Source organism: Python bivittatus, unplaced genomic scaffold (assembly GCF_059951505.1).
Source record: "Python bivittatus isolate LINGU-HERP-01145 unplaced genomic scaffold, Pbiv_v1 ctg000020_np1212, whole genome shotgun sequence".
Classification (NCBI taxonomy): Eukaryota; Metazoa; Chordata; class Lepidosauria; order Squamata; family Pythonidae; genus Python; species Python bivittatus.
This window is the reverse complement of record NW_028277030.1, coordinates 71,541,458-71,558,559: the sequence shown is the minus strand read 5'-3', so window position 1 is coordinate 71,558,559 and position 17,102 is coordinate 71,541,458. Positions and strand designations below refer to the sequence as shown.

Sequence of the window (17,102 nt, the reverse complement as noted above, 5' to 3'; positions counted from 1 at the left end):
CAGTTTTGAAAAAAATGTTAAATGCATCTTTAATCTTGACTTATTTTGGAAATTAATAAATATATTCTAAAATCTTACTGACATCAATCTAAAATGACAAATTAAGAGTTCCTATATTGAAATTATGTTCTCTCATATCCATTCTTTCCCTGATAACTTAGTATCATAGAAATTTGGCGGTGATACTATACTTTCATTTACTCAAAGATCTACAGTAGTTGATTATAAACAATTAAGACTTTAATAAAAACACTGCATTAATAGTAGATAGAATATTCATTTTAACAAATAGGTACATCAACAAAATTCCACCCAAGTGTAATGACAGAATTATTGTCACCCGGACTACAAGCATCTGTTTCCTTTTATAGACTCACTGCTAATTGAATAGACTGAAATTCTATCCAAGTGTCCCACTCCTCTTTATTCCCCATCTGCTCTTACATAAGAAAGTTCTTCATTTGCATTCTACTAAAGTAACAAACTCTTATTTCACAGAGGGTGGAGGTTAACAGATCTGTTATAAATAATTACTGATCAACAACTACATATCCTTTTTCTATTAATCATTACTTCAGAAAGCTTAAGAAAATAACAATTAAACTTCTAAGGTAGCAGACATAGTCTGGTTTGCACAAGTTGTTGGCTAAAATGAGGTTGCCTAACTTGTGGCTCAGCATGTAATGTGAGTGAATCTGGCCAGTGTCATGTGCAAACTTAGTGTGCACCTGCATTAATTCAGTTAACATATGTATTGTGAGAGCACAATCTGTACAACCCTATCATGTGAGTAAGCTCATATTTTTATATAATATAAATCAAATAACTCACATAATAAAGTTTTATTATTAACTGCTCAACAAGAGTCAGTAGTGATCAAAATATGCTAAAGCTTTTGCAACATTGATGTTAAAGCTGACAAATAATTCTATATAAAAGCCAAGACTATATTTATTAGCCCATAGAACTTTCTGCATGGATGAGCTATCAGTGGAATCATTACTGCATAGATAAATAATAAAGATGCCTGAAAGTTTCAGGCTTACTGCGTAGGTAGCTGAAAGATAAATAGGATGAACAATAAGGTTTTGCAGAGAAGTTACATAATCTAAAAGCACCCATTTGGCTATGTAAGTGCATATTTTGATCAGGTTTATTAAAAGTAATGGCTGGAAAAAGCCATAATAAGTCTAAAAATATACACTTGATATGTGATATACTGCACTTGATATTCTGTTCTATTGAAACACTTGATACATGTCATGAATCTAGTATGTGACCTTGCTGTCGGAAAAAAGGGGAATAAAGAGTTTTAAATTTATTAGTAGTTCCAAAGTACATTAAGGTTACATCTCTCTAGCTAAAATATCCTCAAAAATCAGGAATTAATGTGTGTGGTGGAAATTTCTGCCAGATCACAGGAAAGCTCCCCAAGTGCCTGCTGGAAACCCATAGGAGTCTTTCTTTCTTTCTTTCTTTCTTTCTTTCTTTCTTTCTTTCTTTCTTTCTTTCTTTCTTTCTTTCTTTCTTTCTTTCTTTCTTTCTTTCCTGAATTTCAGCGATTAAGATGAATGTTTTTCCTAGAATGATGTTTTTGTTTCAGACAATACCTGTTTTGACAATGGATGCGCCATTTAAACAGTGACAGAAGGATACATCTAAATTTGTGTGGCAGGGGAAAAAAACCACAAGTTAAATATAAGGTGTTACAAGATGCAAAGGAAAGAGGAAGATTCAGCTTACCTGATTTGAAACTGTATTTTGCAGCTTGCTGTTTGATTTGGATGAATGAGGATGTGGCTGAGAAACAGAAGGCTCTTGGAATTAGAAGAACATGATCTGAGATTTGGGTGGCATGGATATTTGTGGTATGACAAAATCAAGGTTAATGTGCATTTTAAAAATCTTTATGTTAGATGTGCCATGCTGAGAATATGGAATAGATACAAACCCAGGTTGTGTCTGAAACACCTTTGTGGCTCTCAGCACAAGAAGCGTTTTATAGATGAGAAATAATAGGCAAACACAAATGGCTAACTTACTAGATACTAGAATTTTGTCAAGGGGAATGCAAAATAAAATCAAGAGAAGAACTGGTGGCAGAGAGATATAGTTGTCAATGTTTTTCTTATTTACAATTATTAGAAAGATTTAAAGTACATAAAAGAATTTATGGTTTTGAACAATGTAAGACCGAGTTTGAAATAGTATTGTGTACAAATGATGAAATTTGAAACAGAAGAACAAGTGAAAGAATGGATGATAAAGTGGGCTAAAATTTTTGGATAGAATATACAGATGGGAAAATATGTGATTGAAAGGATTGAAATTTATATTGTTATAATCTTAAAGAGAATTTTTATAAAATGATGTACTGTTAGTATATGTCACTAGAGAAACTGTCAAGAATGTATAAAGGCACTTCAAATTTATGCTGGAAATGTGAACAACAAGAAGGGACATTTTATCATGTTTGGTGGATATGTAAAAAAGCTAGAAAATTCTGGATTCAAATACATACACTGATTCAGAGGATTTTAAGGATTAATATACAATTGAAACCAGAGCTTTTTCTTTTGGGAGTGATGGCCAAACAGTTGGAAAAAACTCATGGAACTTTGTTTTTGTATGCACAAAGATGGAAAGATACCCACAATGGAGGAATGGTTGGTGAAGATGGTGGAACTTGCTGAGATGGCCAAATTTACTTCTTTGATCAGAGAAAAGACAATATCTACATTTATTGCTGACTGGAAACCCCTTAAGAACTTTTTGCATGAAACAGAAAAAAGATGATGGCTGGTGTGGGTCTTCCGGGCTGTGTGGCTGTGTTCTTGAAGTTTTGTTTCCTAACGTTTCACCAGCACCTGTGACAGGCATCTTCAGAGTGCAGGAGCACAGACAAGAGCAGTTCTCTCTGTGCCCAGGGTGATATGACCCTTTTTGTGGGTATTTATAGAGATCGGGGGGGGGAAGGGGGGATTGGGGGTGTGTGGGGGTTGGGTTACTGAGTGGCTGCTTGTTTTGGTGTCAGAATATGTGTGTATCTTCCTGGGGATTAGGCAGGGTTTTTTCTTCTATTGAATTGTTAACGAGGGGCTGCTGGGGGTGATTAGCAAGTTCATTGTGTGAACTGTTCACATGTCCTGGTGGTTGAGCTGAGTTCATTGACCTTTTGCAGGCTGTATTTTTCAGGATTGGTAGCCAGGTTTTGTTGATTTTTAGACTCTCCTCTTTTTTTTATTGAAACTGTGCTGGTGTTTGTGAATCTCAATGGCTTCCCGGTATAGCCTGGTATAGTGGCTGTTGGTGTTGTCCAGTATCTCTGTGTTTTCAAATAGGATTTTGTGTCCAGTGTGCTTGAGAGCATGTTCAGCTACTGCAGATTTTTCTGGTTGCTGTAGTCTGCAGTGCCTTTCGTGTTCTTTTATCCTGGTATGGATGCTGCGTTTTGTGTTCCTGATGTATACTTGCCCGCAACTGCATGGTATGCAGTATACTCCTCGGCGGTGAGGGGATCCCTTTTGTCTTTTGCTGATTTTAGCACTTCTTGTACTTTTCTGGTGGGTCTGAAGATTGTTTGGAAATTGTGTTTTTCCATCAGTTTTCCCATGCGGTCTGTGACTCCTTTGATATAGAGCAGAAATACTTTGTTGGTGGGTGGCTGTTTTTCTTCTTCAGTCGCATGTTGTTTTCTTGGTTTGATGGCTCTTTTTATTTCATTTTTGGAGTAGCCATTCACTTGTAGGACCCAATTAAGGTGGTTAAGTTCAGAGTTTAGGAATTGGGTTTTGCAGATCCGATTGGCACGATCCATGAGGGTTTTGATAATGCCTCTTTTCTGACGTGGGTGGTGGTTGGAGTTTTTGTGTAGGTACCGGTCTGTGTGGGTGGGTTTTCTGTAGACTTTGTGTCCTAATTTGAGGTCTGGTTTGCGTATGACTGTGTCTAGAAATGGAAGTTGGCCGTCCATTTCTTTTTCCATGGTGAATTGTATATTGGGGTGGACGCTGTTTAGGTGGTTCAGGAACTTCTCTAGGTCTTCTTCATCCTGACTCCAAATTGCAAAGGTGTCATCCACAAATCGGAACCAGACTGTTGGGGTAGCGGGTGCGGTTTCTAAAGCCCGTTTTTCAAAATGTTCCATGTAGAAATTTGCTACGACTGGGCTCAGGGGGCTTCCCGTGGCGACACCGTCCATCTGTTCGTAGTACTCATTATCCCATAGGAAGTAACTGGTTGTTAGGCAGTGCTGAAATAAGGCTGTTATGTCTTCTGGGAAGATCTGTTTGATGAGTGCCAGGGTGTCCCTCACTGGTACCTTGGTAAACAGGGAGACCACGTCAAAGCTGACCAGTTTGTCCGTGGGGTTGAGTTTCAGGGTGCTGATTTTGTTGATGAAATGTCCTGAGTCTCTGATGTGGGCTGGAGTCTGTCCAACATGGGTCTGTAGAAGGGTGGCCAGATGTTTGGATAATTCATATGTCGGGGAGCCAATGGCACTTACGATGGGTCTGAGTGGGATCGAGTCTTTGTGGATTTTGGGGAGTCCATATAGTCTGGGTGTACTTACGATGAACTTACGATTTATGGTTTTCTTGATTAGACAGAATAGATTATAGAAAGAGTTATGTTGTAAACATAGAGGAAGAGGTAGATTTATAATTGTACTCATAACTGCTGTAAAGAAGATCAAAAGCTGCTACTTTGTATCTTTTTTCTTTATTTTCTATTTTTCTTTTACTTTTTTCCTTCCTTGCACTTTTAGCTTTCTCCTTGATTTCTTTCTTTCTGTTCTTTTTCTTACTTTATTAGTTTGTATTAGTTTTTATCATCTTTTAAAAAAATCTTTAATAAAGTTATACAAAAAAGAGGAGTCTTTATTTATTTATTTGTGAAATTACTAGGCTACCCAGCTCCAAAATGGTTGTGGCTGGCTTTACACAGTTAAAAAGAAAACAAAATTATAAATGTGTATATAAAATGAACACACTGAATTACAGTATATAAAAGCACAGCAGTCATCTGGAGTAACAACATAAATATTTGAACATCATCCCCCAGCTAAAAGGGGCCCACCCAAAATATCCTAACCCCAAGGCCTGGGGAAAAAATGGTTTTTAGAGAAAAAAGGTGGAGGCCATGAAGTTCTTGATGGAGATGCTGTTCCAAAGAGTAGGTACAATGACAGAGAAGGCCCACTTCCTGGGTCCCACTACATTACATTGTTTAATTGGTGGGACCCAAAACAAGCTGACCTTGTTAGAACAAACAGGATGGGCAGACACAATGGGAGTCAGGTGATCCCTCAAATAGCTAAGCCCTATACTGTACCATGTAGGGCTTTATAGCTGATCACCAGCACCTTGAATTATACCCTGAAACCAACTGGCATCTGATACAACTCACTTGGCATAGAAGTTATATGAGCATAGCAAGGCTTGCCCAAGACTGCCTGTAATGGGCCACTCTAACTGATCTCCCCCCCCCCCGCAGAAATTAGTAGTTCCACTGAATTTCAGGATGATCTGAAAGTGATCTGACCACGAAAAAGGACTCACTAGATCACTCTGGAGCCACTTGTGTGAGTCAGCATTAATTGCTTTGAAAAAGCCTATGGTTGCCATGGAGGCCCTGAAATTCTTAGCCACTTCTAACAATCTCAGAGCGCGATGATTGAAATCTTCCAGTCCCATCACTGTGAAGGAATCAAAAATAAGTTCACCAGATTGAGAAGCTCAGGAGGGCTTTTGCACCGCTTCAGGTTGTGTACCAGTTATGCCCCTTCCTGGATTGGGATGCCCTTCAAACGGTCACTCATGCCCTTGTTATCTCCCAGATAGACTACTGCAATGCGCTCTACATGGGGCTACCCTTGAAGAGTATCCGGAAGCTTCAGCTGGTCCAGAATTCAGCCGCGTGAGCTATTTTTGGAGTCCGAAGAAGGACCCATATAACACCTTTGCTCTGTGAGCTGCATTGGGTACCAGTTTGCTTCCGGGTCCAATTCAAGATGTTGGTTATCACCTTTAAAGCCCTACATGGCATGGGGCCAGGCTACCTGAGGGACTGCCTCGTCCCCACGATTTCAACCCGTCCCACCTGATCTTACGGAGAGGGCCTGCTCCGGACCCCCTCGGCAAAAGAACTCCAACTAGGGGGGTCCAGAAGGCAGGCCTTCTCTGCTGTTGCCCCCGCCCTTTGGAACATCTTGCCCCCGGAGGTGAGACAGGCCCCCTCACTCCTGGCCTTTCCAAGGGATTTGAAGACCTGGCTCTGCCATCTGGCCTGGGGCGGGGAGGGAGGTTGTCAGAAATGGGGTTGGCTAGCCCCCTAGAGGCCTAGTGTGGCTTCCATCGCCCTCTTGGATTTTTTTTCTCTTCTTTCCATCTGTGTAGATGTGTTTGTCTTTTTATACATTTTAATTATGTATTTATTTGTTTTAATTTGCTGTAAACCGCCCAGAGTCCCCCATCGCAGGGAGGTGGGCGGGGATAAGCCAATAAATAAATAAATAAATAAATAAAAGCACTGGGCAGCAAGGTGGGTGATATCCCAACTGCACTCCTAACTTATCCATAGAACCTATTTTCAGACACAGGAACTCACATCTAATCACCTGTAGAGCAGAGCATCTAGTCACCACAAACGTCTTTCAGAAAATCATTACTACTTCATCCCTCTGGTCTCAAGAGTCACAGCTGCTGCAGCACCCAAAATCCAGTTAAGTAAATTTTGGACAAGGCAATATCTCCTCCCTTCCCCCTCCCCCCCCCCCCCCCATCAACCAACCAGGTTTCAGTAATACACACCAGGTCCACTCTCTCTACAATTAAATTGTGGGCTTACTACTAGTGGAATTCCTCAGGCCCTGCAATTGTTGTGTTGGGATTCCTTTAATTATCAGGCCTGGTTGCCTTTTGGTTTTTGTCATTTTTATCTGGCCTTGCTATGGGGATGGGGTGTGTGTATGTATGGCTGTTTTTATTTTAGTCACCCATTGTCAGTTGAGGGGGCAGCTCTATAAATTTGAGAAAATAAATGAATAAAAATAAATTTAGCAGCATTTATCTATGGTTGAGCTGGAATTTGAAAGCATATCAGAAATTGATAATTGCTGTGATCATTGGACACAGGATTGGTTTCATACATCACTTTGAACTATAATCTGATTTGCTTTTGGTTCAGTGTTCTGTTTGTTACCCAGCCACTCTGAGTTGTGAACCAGGATCTATGGCATAGCAGTAACACTGCACCAGTGACTTCCAAGAAGGTTTCCTCAAATTCCTTTTTTTTAATTTGTGAAAAAATTGAATGGGAACTCCAACATCTTGGAGAACTATCAGAATTTTGCAAGATTTGGCAATCTTATGAGATCTAAACAAATTTTATTTTTTTGTAAAATAAATGTATTTTGGTGCTCATGCCATTGTGTAATGTCTTACTACTCACCTGAAGTATGGATAATCCCTAGTATGAACCAGGCCACTATAGCTTGCTGTGGTTAAACAAACCATGGCTTAGCATGATTTCTTAGGTTATATTGCCAAACTAGACCTTTACTAATGCAAATAAGTAATCTTTTGAACACCGGTTTATGTCAAACAAATTCACTTTTCCATCAAGCAAATTTGTCATCATAAGCTTCAGTTTTTAACTTTTTAAAACACAAAATAGGTATATTCTTGCAATCATCCGTATGATTTCTGATCTGTTTGTCTTTATTTTTAGGTTACCAATTACATCATCTGAAGATATATCAAGGGATCTTATCTCAGGAGGCACAAGCGGCAATGTTTGTTTTATTGCAGGAAAAGACTTACGGAGATTATATTGTGAAAAGAAAAAAAGTGAAAAGAAACTCTTCTAATGAAACTTCCATTTATTTTTATATCCTTATAAGTTTCCCAATTATTCAACTGGTTTTTGAAATGAAAATACACACTTTTAAAAAGATATGTATTCCGAAGTGGGCATATTTGAGGTAAGGTAGTATATGTGATGGTGCAAGGGAGCACAGAGATCACCTTGGAGAAAATAAGCAGCGACTGTTAGGAAAACATGACCTGACTCCGGGAAAATAAGGAAGTAGGAGAAAGAAACTAAAGATTGCCCTGCCTTGACTCCCTTTGGTATAAGAGGGAGGGAAGAAAAAACACAGTCAAGATGTTATTATAGCCTATGTCAACAGAGTGGAGTTCCAATATTTATTGTGTTTGTTTCCTGACCTGGCCTATCTTGGAGGGCTGACAGATACCCATCTCTCTTTCTAATTAGTCAGCCAGTGCTTTAAATCCCAAGAGCCATTATATCTAACCAGGATGAGGCACTCCTTCCAATAGAAATAAATGATAGTCCTGTTCAGATACCTTATTTTCACATTGCCCTAACCAGTGTGCAGTACTGTGTTATATAGCAACATCCATTACATGGACATGTCAACTAGCTTCACCATGAATTTAGTGGGAATGGAGCATTTCTAAAGGCTAGAATGTGGAGTATGTGGTTCCATGCATGGATACATACAGCTTATTATATAAAGGCTCCATTCTTGAGAAATTTTATATCAGGCTGCTTAGCACTACACATGTTGACACTGGACATGTGACTACTTAGCACAGCTCCATTCCTCGCTTATCAGCATACAGATGTAATGACTGAAGGGCTGTCGTTGCTAGGACATTATATATCCTCTGCCTCATCTAGAATGGGCCAGAAAGAACTCATCCAGCTGAGAAAGGGTTAAGGGTGCCTGTTAAGACTATCACCCTACCTGGAAGCTCCCTGCCAGTCCTCTAATCTTCCAGGTGTTGCTTTTTACTTGCCCATTGGATGTACAGTAAATAGTTACAGGTGAAAAGAAAAAAAAACAGAAATATCTGTGTAAGTTGTTTTCTCCAGTTGAGTAAATACAAGTGGAAGTTGGCACTACCTTGAAATGGATACTGTCATTTGTTCCTGTTTGCTGCAATGCAGGACAGAGCCACCAAACCAGCCCCATAAGAAAGCAATCTTAAACGATTAATTTTGTCTTAAACAGAGAAAATACTGCCTGCTTTGCCATTTATACCCAAAGAAAGAAATTGGTACTTATTTTTAGTGCCAGCAGCATAATGGAAATAGAGGAAGTCAGTTTTTTGGACTTATGGGGATTACAACCCACTGGGAGAGTTGGTTGATAAGTGTTTATGATTCATTATTTTAAAATTGTTTAGATATGTCATTAATATTTATGTGGATGTATATATGGTTGGGTATAAAAAGAGAGCAAGTGCAATAACTGGTTTATCCAAGTCAAAGGAAATCAGTTAACAAGGCTAGTAGAGTTCTTGCTTTTAATATTTTTTTTTGGATTTCTATCTCCTGTTTTTATTTCAGCTGTACTTTAAATATCTTTTAATGATTTCCCCCCTTCATTCTTTAAAAAATCAGTATTTGTGATCTGGCTAGCTTTTTAAAAAATCTTCAGCTGCCTTTTTTTTTATTTAAGAAATCTCTGGAAGTGACTATGGTTGCCTTTTAAAATTTAATAAATAAGTGGGCTTTGTTTTGCTTTTTTAAAAATTAAAAATATCTGTCGCTTTCCTTGCTCTGTGGTTTTCATTGCCTTTTGAATTTCTGTCACAATATTATACATAAATTGTTACCTGTCTCAGGTTACCTTCTGTGCATAACACTGCAACCATATAAACGTGATCCCAAAAGAATTACTGTATGAATCTCTCTCATACACTCACACATTCTTTTTCGGATCTTAAAGTTACTTGCTCTAGTTTACTTTTCTGAGAAGCCAGATTTGTGATGCTAAATTCCTGGATCAGAAAAAAGTAATTCTAAGCTATGGATTATCTTTCAACTCTGCCTTTCCTGAGGATCAGGTAGTTGCTGTGGATTCAAAAGGCAGCTTTATATCTTGCTGTGTGTATCTTTCCTTCCCTGAAAACTTAGTTTTTCTCCAGACATTATTTTTTCCACCAAAGCTGAATGTATTTATTTATACTCAACTCAGCCAAATTTTAAAAATCCTACAGTGACTCATAGAATCAATGCTAAGACAGTTCCTGCCTTCAGATTTGCAATCCAAAAGACATGGCAGAGAAAAGGGGAAGTGTAGGAAGAAAGAGTAGGCCATTGTTTACCAAGAAGCTTTTCTCTAGAAGTATTAATACTTCTGAAAGATCTCAGTCAAGTTCCTTGTTTAAAGAAAGACGTGGAAAGTTGAGACGGTAGAGATTGCATTCTCCTTTTTCTAGTGCATAACAGGTCCAGGGTTCAGTAACAGAATCTAACCACTGCTAGTAGGACGTGATTCCTTAGGGTAGTTAGATATTAAGATTGCAATGCATTTTACTTAATGTACAGTATATTTAGGCATTTTTAAAAGAGGATTAAATAATGGCAACTAGTTGGCTCCCTCTATCACGACTCGCCCACCCCTTCTTACCACCTCTTGCAAAATGTTACCATTCTTGCATGAAATCTCATGAGATGTTGGTGTTCTTTATTTTGCCCATTTAATTCTTATCTGTTTTATATAAATAAAGTTTGGAGATCTGCAGATGCCATCTACAAAGTTCACGTGTATCCATATACCCAAAGGTGCTGTACTGTTGACCTCTGGCTTCCATAATAGTGCTCAAAGTATTTTAAAAATAGTGTACTGATTTGCATAATGAAAAATGTTTGCCATTGTTTGGGATTCGGTTGACTGAAGCAAATTCTTTTCCATGTTTTTCTACAGAGCCAAAATTTATCATCTAAAGTCCCCCCCTCCCCACTAAATAAAATTAGAAGAAAGAGCCTTTTCAGTGAGGGGTGGGGGCATATATGGAAGGCCCTCTTTAGAGAGGCTGATCAGGTGTCATCGTTTTTTTTTTATTATTCCAGATAAACATTATATTTAAAAACTCTTTCTATTGGCTGGTTCTGCATATTGTATTGACTTTTTTCGTTTTATTGCTGGCTTGGTCTTAGGCTACATTGTTATTAGTGTTCATTCTTTGGTATTTTATGTGTTTACATAGATAGATAGATAGATAGATAGATAGATAGATAGATAGATAGATAGATAGATAGATAGATAGATAGATAGATAGCAGCCAGACAGTTCCAGTTACTAGGTGAACTATATGGTAATAAATGAACAACATTTGTGTAGAATCATAGAGCTGGATGAGGGTAATCTTTTGCTCAGTGCAACAGTCCAAATCAAAGCAACCTTGGCTGTCTTACCTCTACTGGAACACATCCAACCTATTGTCTCTTTAGGTAATTGGTTCTGCTGTTGAACTGCTCTTAATAATTAAAAAAAAAGAAATAAAAATTCCTAATATTGAACTAGAATTTGCCTTCATGTAACTTTAATCCATAATCTTTTTATTTATTCTATTTCCTACACTCTAGAATGATAGAAGATCAAGATCTGTTCTCTGTGCGATAGCCTTTCAAGTATATGAAGAATGCTGCCATATTCTCCATCAGTCTTCAGTTTCAAATCTAAACTAATTTCACCATCTCTTGGATTTTATTGTATTTAATAATTGTATTTTATATTTGTATTAGTTATGTTTTTACTGATTTTAAATTGTTTTGTTGTAAACTGCCCAGAGTCCCTCCTTGTGGGGGAGTTAGGCGGTGATATGAATTTGACATATAAATAAAATTAATAAATAAATAAACAAACATTTCTAGTTCCTCCAATCTGTTTGCATAGGACTTAATCTCCTGATTATCCACATTTCTCTCAGTTGTTCCATTTTGTCTGAATCTGGCCACTATACTCAAATACTATAGTGGATGAACAACATAGTATTTAGTATACTAACATAGTAATAGTAACTATACTATTGTCGATACAACAAAATGCTAAAATAGTATTTGGGTTTTTTGCAACCACATCACCCTGCTGACTCGTATTCCATTTCTAATCAACTGCTATTCCAAAGTCTTTTCAAAAGAATAATGGCCAGGAATCACCCCTTTCTATATCTGTGCATTTGATGCTGTGTCCTAACTAGAGAATGTTGTATTCACCTCTGTCAAATTTAATTCTATTACTTTCAGCTTACATCTCTAACCTAGAGGTTAGAGATTTTTAGAACACTAAAATTCAAACAGTGTTTTGAATTTTATTCCTATTTTCTAGGGTACTGGTTATCTGACCAAGGGTTGGGGTTTTGTTTTTTTTTGGTCATTTGTGAATTTGATAAGAATGCCACCTCTTCCCCTCTTCATTCAAGTCACAAAATGGAGAAAATGTTGACACGTACAGAGCCCAGGATTGAACTTTATAGTATCCCACTTCATACATCTCTTCAGATTATTAAAGAACTATTGATCATTCCTCTGAATAGGGTTTTCAAGCCACGTTTAATTCTCATGCCATCTAATCAACATTAAGTAGGCTGCTAATGAGAATGTCATGGGACACTTCAGATATTTTGCTGAAATCAACATGCATTATGTCAACATTCTCACAATCTATCAAGTAAATTCCTAATCAAAAAATGATATAAAGCTAGTCTGACAAGTGTTGTTCTTGGCAAATCCTTGCTGACTTCTGGTCTCGTCTTGTCTCATGTCAGAAATGCAGGAACTAGAAAAGGGAAAATTATAAATCTAAATTTAAAAAACTGAAAAGTTTAACAAAAGGATAGATTTATATAATTCTTGCCCAATGCCAGGCCACATTGATGGCAAAAGTATTTCCGACCAGCAAGTTATTCTGTGTGCATGTCGGTCCCAAGGGACATTGTAAAAGATGGATAGTTGTTTGAATAGCACCACATTCACAGTAAATATCTGTCAGGTTCAGCCCAAGAAGCTCCATGAGACAGTTCTGGAATTGCTTAGTTACTTTATTAGCTTATACCTGCTAGACAGAATCTCGCCAGACTAACTCTAACTCCCAAAGTCTGCAACTGAACACTACAAATTCCTTAGGGTGGTGCCAGTCTCATCCTCTTTGCTTTCACACACTCAGGCTGTGGGCTGAGAAGATGCTTCTCCCCATGACCTTGAACTTCCTCATCCAAGTCCTCCATCACATCATCCTTGTTCTCAGGGAGAAACCCCCATCTTTCCATATGGTCTTTAGTTCTAACCAAACCAGTGCGCAGTCTGTTTAAACATCTCCAAACCATCCACTCCTCCTCCAAACCTCCAGGCAACTCCTCAAGCGGTTCCATCCAATCATAAAGATGTTTTGCTTGAGATTTCCATCTTTTTAATCATTCTGTTTGAGATGTGGTAACAATCTCCTCGGCGCAGTCTAAAAAGCTCCTTCTTGATTGCAATCTTTTTGTAGGAGGTACTTGGCCAAATAATGGGTGTGCTGGATCATGTAACACCTTTCCATATTCCATGTCTTGTGCCACACTCCTGCTAACATCTGGCGGGGCTATTCCCGCCAAGAAATACAGTTTATCAAGTGGAGTGGGGTGCAAACATCCAGTAACAATACAACATGTATCACTCAGCACCCTATCCACATGTATAGAGTGTGCAGACTGGCCCCAAACAGAGCAGGCATACTCTGCTGCCGAGTAACACAGTGCAAGGGTAGCCATTCGTAAAGTAATGGGATGGGCACCCCAGATAGTTCCAGCCAACTTTCTGAGGAGATTATTACTGGTGGAGGTCTTTTGCTTTAAATTGCAACAGTGTCTTTTAAAAGTTAATGTTTGGTCCAATGTAACGCCAAGGTAACATGGTGTCTCACAATGTGCCAGACTCACTCCATCCCAGATAATATCAAGCCTATGTCTGGCCTGTTTTTGAGATGGAATCCACAGACATTAGTTTTTGATGGATTAGGTTTTAGTCCATTCTCGTTATAGTATTCTGACATATTCTTAAGAGCCAGAGTAAGCCTAATTTCCACCTCCTCAAAGTTAGCTCCCTGAGCAGTAAGTACCAAATTGTCAGCATAGATGAAAGACAATGTATCAGGACCAAAAGGCTGATCATTGATATATATATTAAATAACAGGGGAGCAAGAACGCAAAAACCTCTGGTAATTTTTGCATTGTTTTCAAGGTACAGACTATCATGTGATCTGTTCTGAAATCTTCCCAACGGTGGTATCAGAGATACTAATTCTCTAGAGCTGCTTTTGCCCCCATTTTGATGTACTTGGTCCCTAAGGTACACAGTGTTTACATACAGTTCATACATACTTACTGCTGATGTAAAGAGAAAATTAATTTGAAACTCCCAAAACAAATTTCTGTTAGCAATCCCTGTTCAGTTACTTGCTCAGCTCATTTTATGGAACCTGGCTGCCTTATATTTCTCCTACAGACTTACTCACCAGGAAGCAGTTATTCACCAGCAGTTATTGTAATGGCATACAATAGCCATTCAGAAAACGGCCTTTTCAACCTTCACAGCTGCAATAATATCAGAACTATCAGTTTCTCTGGTCCCTGTCCTCTCTTTCTTGTGTTTTCCTCTGAACTCCAGATGAAAGTCCCTTCTTTATTTGTGTGGATCCATTTCTTCACCTGTACTCAGCTGTTACATTTTTACTTTTGCACAGAATCCTAAAATATCTCAAGTCAGACTCCTGGCCTATCAAGCTCAGAATCGATAACTGGGTATTTCCTTGCCATTTCCAATAGCGAACTTTCCCAATTCTTCTGAAAATGCTAGGAACTGAGCCTGGGAACAAGTGTGTGTATGCTTTTGAATAAGTCTTTGATTCCTGGCAACCACACAGACAAATTCAGACAGTTTTCTTGGCACACATTTTTTGGAAATGATATGCTCTGGCCTCCTGGGGCTGAGACAGAGGGACTGGCCCAAGGTCACCTAACTGGCTTTGTGACTGAGGCAGGAAGTAGAACTCACGGTGTCCCTTTATTTGGTCTGGCGCCTTTAACCACTATACCAAGCTGCCTAGATATACAGTAGCTCAGTGTTTTTCAACCTTGGAAACTTTAAGATGTGTGGAGTTCAACTCCTAGAACTCCCCAGCCAGCCTAGCTGGCTGGAGAATTCTGAGGGTTGAAGTCCATGCATCTTAAAGTCGCCAAAGTTGAGAAACACTGCAAGTAGCTGTTAGAAACATAATTAGTGGGAAGCACTTGATGCAAAAAGGGCTGAAATGGCTCCTCGTTGGGAAAAATAAAACTTCCGTGCAAAAGGTTAGGAGTGGAGCAGCAGAGGGCGCCATATAATACAGTACTGTAAGGGTTATTCACTTTCATTGCTGCAACGACTCCTCTTTACCGAAACTTTCGCACTCCTGTTTCCTAGCGCAGGAATGCGCAGCTCGTCCTACTATAGGCCAGGGGGCGCGGCTGAGGTGGAAAGGCGGGGCTTTCTTTGGGCAGGCTGCCGGCGGCTTGCAGGGTTGTAGCAATGCAACAAGTGCAAGGGTCCTGCTCTTGTCTTTCTGTCTGCGAAGGCTCTCAGGAGAAGCGGCCGCCGTGTAGCGTCTCGGGGAGAGGCTCGCCGAACCGGGCCGAAACTGGTCAAGAAGAGGCAAGTTTGCAAACCGGAGATCGCGCGTCTTTCTAGTGCTGCAACATTACCGAGGCTGATGAGCCGAGAAAGCTCCGGAAAGGAGTGCGCAATGGTGGCGCTGGCAAGCGCCGGAAGAAGTCGCGCCGTTTTCGCTGCCACCATCAGGTCTGCAGCGTGAGGCCGAAGAAGGGCTCCCTTCCCTCGCACCCGATTTCCAGGTAGGCAGAACCTTGCAGAGATACCCGTCAGCCGAGGAAAACAGGTCGGGAGGCAATGACAGCATCTGCGTGAAAGCCCGTCCTCGGGAGAGTCGAAGGCCGAGAGAAACGCCGCTGCAGAGACCCGTCGGCATGAGCGACAGCAGCGAAGGAGAGATCATCAGCTTCTCCGTGCCGAGCATGACTGGAGCGGGCTGCCCGCTGCTGTACGAAGACGGGCTCAGCAGGAGAGCGCCGGCGACAGGCGAGGAGATGGCCCGCGGTTTCTCGGCCGGCCCGGGCGCCCCGCCGGCCGGCACGTTTTGGAACGAGGATAGTAGCTCCTCCTGTCCGGCCACAGACGCAGCAAATCGGCCCAAAAGCGGCGGGGGCGGCGGTAGCAGCCGGAGGACCACGGTGTCGTACGTGATCAACGAGGCCAGCCCGGGACTGCTGCAGGCGGCGGAAAGCGGGGCCCTGCAGAGCCTGAAGGAAGCGTGCGAGGCGGTTGGCGCCGACCTGCAAACTCTGCACTTCGGCAAGCTCGACTTCGGGGAGACGTCCGTGCTCGACCGCTTTTACAACGCGGGTGAGTCGCTGGCCTCTGTCTGGGCGTGGGACATAACGGTCTGTGGCGATGGCCTTGAACACCAATGGGGGTAAGCCCGTTTAGACGCAAGGGTGCTTAGTAAACACGCTTTGCTAGGTTGCTCACCGCCAGCTTGGCGATAGAGTAGTGCAGAGGCAAGTTCTCTTCTCTCCCGCTCTTCTAAGTGCCCTCCGACGCGTGTCATGATTGGGTATTGGTTGGGTCTTTAGCACATAACGTCAAAGAACGTCTTCAGCGCCTCCAGAAGCGATCCTTAAATATTCTGAGTCATTTTCTGTTTTTGATACTGAAGTGTAAAAAAAGGTCAGCGGCAACAGAACTTGGTTTGCTGCTGTTTGCTCAACTAAAGCTACCTCCCTGTTCAGCTTATCAGAAAAATACTTGCATTTGTCATGTGCAGAATTCGCTTTTTTTAATGCACAACTAAGTGACCGATGTCCATTCCAGAAGTAATATATGAAAAAAAAAACAGTGGGCTTTCTTATGGGTTCTCTTAGAAATGGCTTCCTTCCACTTGCTGTGCCTTTCACTTGTATAGAAAAACCCATTTTTGAAAACTGGTATTGAACAGAACATAAAGTGAAAATTGGAATTCCTTTGCTTCTGTCTCACAATGACCATCTTCCAAAGCTTCAACCTAAACATCATCTGTGGTATCAGATCTTCAAAATGTAAGAAGACATTGGTTTTAAAACTGAAGTTATGATAGTTATCGAAGAGATTGAGTCTTTTTGCTTTCCAGTGTATGCATTAAAGGTGCATGGATTTGGTTAGTGTATTTATCCAGGTAATGGACTTGGTTAATGTACTTAAAATAAAATTAGAA

At 40.2% G+C, this 17,102-nt stretch overlaps 1 protein-coding gene and 1 pseudogene across 4 annotated transcripts in view; one reads left to right on the top strand and one right to left on the bottom strand.

Moving 5' to 3' along the window:
- Positions 1-12,879: 12,879 nt before the first annotated feature.
- On the bottom strand, positions 12,880-15,208 carry LOC148217089 (uncharacterized; annotated as a pseudogene).
- A 161-nt stretch (positions 15,209-15,369) lies between these two features.
- Positions 15,370-17,102, top strand: part of MAP3K5 (mitogen-activated protein kinase kinase kinase 5) — a 105,839-nt gene continuing 104,106 nt past the window's right edge. For 2 of the 4 annotated variants that reach the window (XM_025168207.2, XM_007420902.4), the window contains exon 1: positions 15,371-16,255. In XM_025168207.2, coding sequence (XP_025023975.1) covers positions 15,820-16,255 — 436 coding nt within the window. In that variant the 5' untranslated portion in view covers positions 15,371-15,819. Of the gene's footprint in view, positions 16,326-17,102 lie in introns of all 4 variants that reach the window. The other 2 variants (XM_088141208.1, XM_088141220.1) reach the window with 2 other exon arrangements.